We start from the raw sequence: 4,238 nt of genomic DNA, 5'->3' as shown, positions 1-4,238 counted from the left end.
TATATATATATATATATATATATATATTTATATATTTATATATTTATTTATATATACATAAGTATCCGAGGTACTACAGATTTACAAGGCTCTATTTTTACTGTACGAGAAGGAGTTGAACAGTCTGATGGCTTGAGGGACAAAGGAATTCCTGAATCTGTCCATGGAGCAGGGCTGGAACAGCAGACTACCTCTGAAGGAGACCCTCTGCTTCAAGATATGTACTTTGAATGTGATTCAAGAATCATCTAGTAAAAGTGTCTTTTCTGATTTCCATTTTAGATGAGAAAGACTGAAGGACAGCGACTCAAAAGCATCATAACTAATAACTGGTATGGCATTAATCGATAATCCTGACTGAAAAATAGAAGCTACTCCTCCACCTCGGCCAGTTGTTCTAAGAACATGAAAATTTTAATAATTAACAGGAGTGGGTTCATTTATACTAACAAAATCCTCCTGTTGTAGCCAGGCTTCTGTCAGACAGAATAAATCAATATGATGATCAGTTATCAGTTCATTAACTAACAGGGATTTAGAAGAAAGGGATCTGATGTTCAATAATCCACATTTAATGATTTTATGATTTTGCTCTGATAAAGTAACTGTGTTTATTTTAATAGGATTTTTATGTTTTATATTTTTAGAGCTGATTTTTGGTTTATTTACAGTAATTTCAGCCATGGGCGAGTTGACACTGTTTCAATGGGGGTGTGGGTGGGTAACAGAGGAGAAGCAGCAGAGAGGTGTGGAGGACTACTACGGGGCGGCTGTGGCTGAGTGGTTAGAGCAGTCGTCCTCCAATGCAAGAGTTGGGGGTTCGAATCCACCAGCAGTCACATGCCAAATTGTCCCTGGACAAGACACTGAACCCCTCATTACTTCTGATGTGTGTCCAATCAGTGTATGAATGTGATGAAGCACTAATTAGTCTCTTTAGAATGATTTGTTGAATTGGCTTTGTAGAGATCTAGTAGAGTGCTGTATGAATGGGTAAGTGAGGGTACAGATTGTAGTGTAAAGTGCTTTGATTATCTCGATAAGATAGAATGGTAAATGGTAAATGGACTGTACTTATATAGCACCTTTCTATCTTATTTCAAGATACTCAAAGCGCTTTACATTACAATCTATGTCCTCATTTACCCATTCATGTAGCACTCTGCTAGATCTCTACAAAGCTAATTGAACACATCATTCTAATGAGACTAATCAGTGCTTTATCACATTCATACACTGATGGGACACACATCAGAGGCTATGAGGGGTTCAGTGTCTTGCCCAGGGACACTTCAGCATGTGACTGCTGGTGGATTCGAACCCCCAACTCTCGCATTGGAGGACGACTGCTCTAACCACTCAGCCACAGCTGCCCCAAAAGAAATGCGCTTTATAAGTACAGTCCATTTACCGTTTACAACTCTGCTTCCTTGACTGGACCCTGGGTTGTCAATAATTTGGAGGATAAACAAAATCAGCCATATTTCTCTAAAGAAAAGTGGCTCCGTCCAAAGTGGGATGGATGACATCTCTCCGCATAAGACCAGGTTTTCCACAAAAAGAACTCCAGTTATCTATGTAGCCCACATGATTGTCAGAACACCACCTGGACACCCACCGGTTAAACGACGACATACGACTAAACATGTCATCGCTGGTCAGGTTGTGGAGGGGGCCAGAGAAAACTACGGAATCCAACATGGTTTTAGCAAAGTCACACACCGAAGCAACATTAATTTTAGTGACCTCCAATTGGCGTAATCAGGTGTCGTTACCGCCAACGTGAATAATAATCTTACCGTATTTAGACTTAGCCTTAGTCAGCAGTTTCAGATAAGATTCTATGTTGCCCGCTCTGGCCCCCGGAATGCATTTAACTATGGCCGCTGGAGTCCCTAAAGCCATGTTTCAGACTATGGAGCTGCCAATAACCAGGGTCTGCTTCTCAGCGGGTGTGTCACTGAGACCTCAGTGCTGCATTTGATACAGATTGTAGTGAACTAGACCTCCTACATCAATCTGTCTCTGAAGACCTTCAGGGGACAGGAACTGTTATTTCATTGATTTGAATCCAGAACACAAATTATTTCAACAAGAGACTATTTAATTGTATCCTGAATTAATCAATTGAAAGAACACTCTTCTTTTTTTTATATTATCATTACTATTTTACAATATCTTGATAATCAAAACTGTGTTTAGTTCATACCATTTCTAATGTTGAAGTAAACCACTCATTTAAATCAACTGTGAAACAGTATTAATTATTTTAAACCTCATTACACTTAGATCATACAAGTTAAATGTCTATTTACAAAGTAATTGTGCATTTTACTCTTCTGTCTGAATGAGGAGTGGATTTGATGTTGGTCAAAAGTCAGAGAACAAGTTATGAGAACAAAGTGCCTTGTTTTAAAACTCTCAGACAGTAAATAAGAAACTGGCGCGCCTGCAAGTCTGTCCATCCATCCATCCATTTTCTTTACCCGCTTGTTCCATTTTGGGTCACGGGGGTCGCCGGTGCCCATGTCCAGCAATCACTGTGCGAGGGGCGGGGTACACCTGGACAGGTCGCAAGTCCATCACAGGGCCACATAGAGACAAACGAGACAAACAACCATTCACTTTCTCACTCACACCTAGGGACAATTTAGAGTTACCAATAAGCCTAACATGCATGTTTTTGGTCTGTGGGAGTAAACCGGAGTACCCAGAGAAAACCCACGCATGCATGGAGAGAACATGCAAACTCCACCCAGAAAGGCCCCTGTGCAAGTCTGTCACTTCTTCAAAATATTTTCCTGGCTGTACTAACCGTTCTTAAAAACATTTCTGCTGTCTGTGACTTCTAATAATCCTCTGACATCACTAAAACTCCACCCCTGCTGGTTGTGTTAACCAATCAGGAAGTACCAAGTAACAGGAAGTGGATACCCTTTAAAAGTCAACACTTCTTGGAACTACTCAGACTTACTGGAACTTTCAGTTCTTAATGAAAGTCTTACTGGAGTTCTTACTGAAAGTTTTACTTTAAGCTCTATAATGTCTTCAACATTGATTGATTAAGTCTTAATTCATAGGATTTCACACTCTTAACACAGTATATTAGAAAGACTTCACACACTGTTACATACTATTATTTAGATTTGTTTCAGTAAATAAACCTTTCTTGCTTTTTCAGAAGTTTTAGTAAATAAACCTTTCTTACTTTTCCAGAACGCATACTCAGGGATCTGTGATTTATACTGTGCTCAACCTTATTTTAGGTCATGAGAACTGACTTCATACCTCACCTGAAATGCACAACACTTGACAATATGTTTAAAACCTGTATGTGTATTTTTGACCCTGTGTGGATCAAAGATGACCTGCAATAAAATCGGTAACTTGTTTATAAATTATTAACGTAAGTTGTATAAATCATTAAAAGACTGAAGTCATTCTGACTTCCATACTGATGATGATGGAAACCTCTCCAAGTTCGTTGTTTACCAACAGAGGGCAGAGTTTTGCAGGCCCTAAAATGAATGAACCATTTGCTTTTTGTCATTTTCTCCTCAGGTTCGTATTTCGGTCATCTCCAATAACTTCCACGCCAACACACTCAACTTAGAGGTCATCAGCAACAAGCCACACCTCAGTGCGGCGCCACAGCAGTCCTACTCGCACAACCGCAACCAGGTGGTTCAGGAAGTGGTGCGGCTGGCTGAGGAGGCACAGGAGAAGGCAGCCCAGAAACCCAAATTTTCCAAAGAAGAGAGAGAGTTCAGGCAAAGCAGAACTCCTAATTTGTACTCTCTCATGGAGGAGGTCCGAGAGCTGGCCCTGATGGATCTGGACACGATCTCACAAATTTGTGCAACGACTGCTTAAAGCAGATGCACCACAGACATGTCTCAGGTCAAACGTGACCACTGAATTTTCTACATTTCAAATGGACGCATTTGTTCTGCATCAGTACAAATACAGAATCATCTCCAACAAATGCTATTACTGTCTGATTTCTGTGATGGAGAAACTGTTTGGATCAAGCATTAATCAAAGTCCAAAACCAGAAAAATGTTCCTGGGTTCCTGTGGTCCATCCCTGGGCCACACAATGAGTCTGAGGTTCACAATCAGTTCAGTGGGAAGAACCAAATAAACACATTAGAGATGGCTTTTGTTATATATATATATATATATATATATATATATATATATATATATATATATATATATATATATATATGTATGTAT

At 39.7% G+C, this 4,238-nt stretch overlaps 1 protein-coding gene across 1 annotated transcript in view; it reads left to right on the top strand.

Moving 5' to 3' along the window:
* LOC119427485 (DIS3-like exonuclease 1) overlaps positions 1 to 3,909 on the top strand; it is a 139,065-nt gene extending 135,156 nt beyond the window's left edge. The window contains exon 7 of the mRNA XM_037695112.1: positions 3,562 to 3,909. Within this exon, the coding sequence (XP_037551040.1) occupies positions 3,562 to 3,873 (312 nt within the window). The 3' untranslated portion in view covers positions 3,874 to 3,909. The remainder of the gene's footprint in view (positions 1 to 3,561) is intronic.
* Positions 3,910 to 4,238: the final 329 nt, after the last annotated feature.

The sequence above is a fragment of the Nematolebias whitei genome, chromosome 2 (genome assembly GCF_014905685.2).
Source record: "Nematolebias whitei isolate Nwh7 chromosome 2, NemWhi1, whole genome shotgun sequence".
In the NCBI taxonomy this organism is placed as follows: Eukaryota; Metazoa; Chordata; class Actinopteri; order Cyprinodontiformes; family Rivulidae; genus Nematolebias; species Nematolebias whitei.
This window is presented reverse-complemented; position numbering and strand designations above follow the sequence as displayed.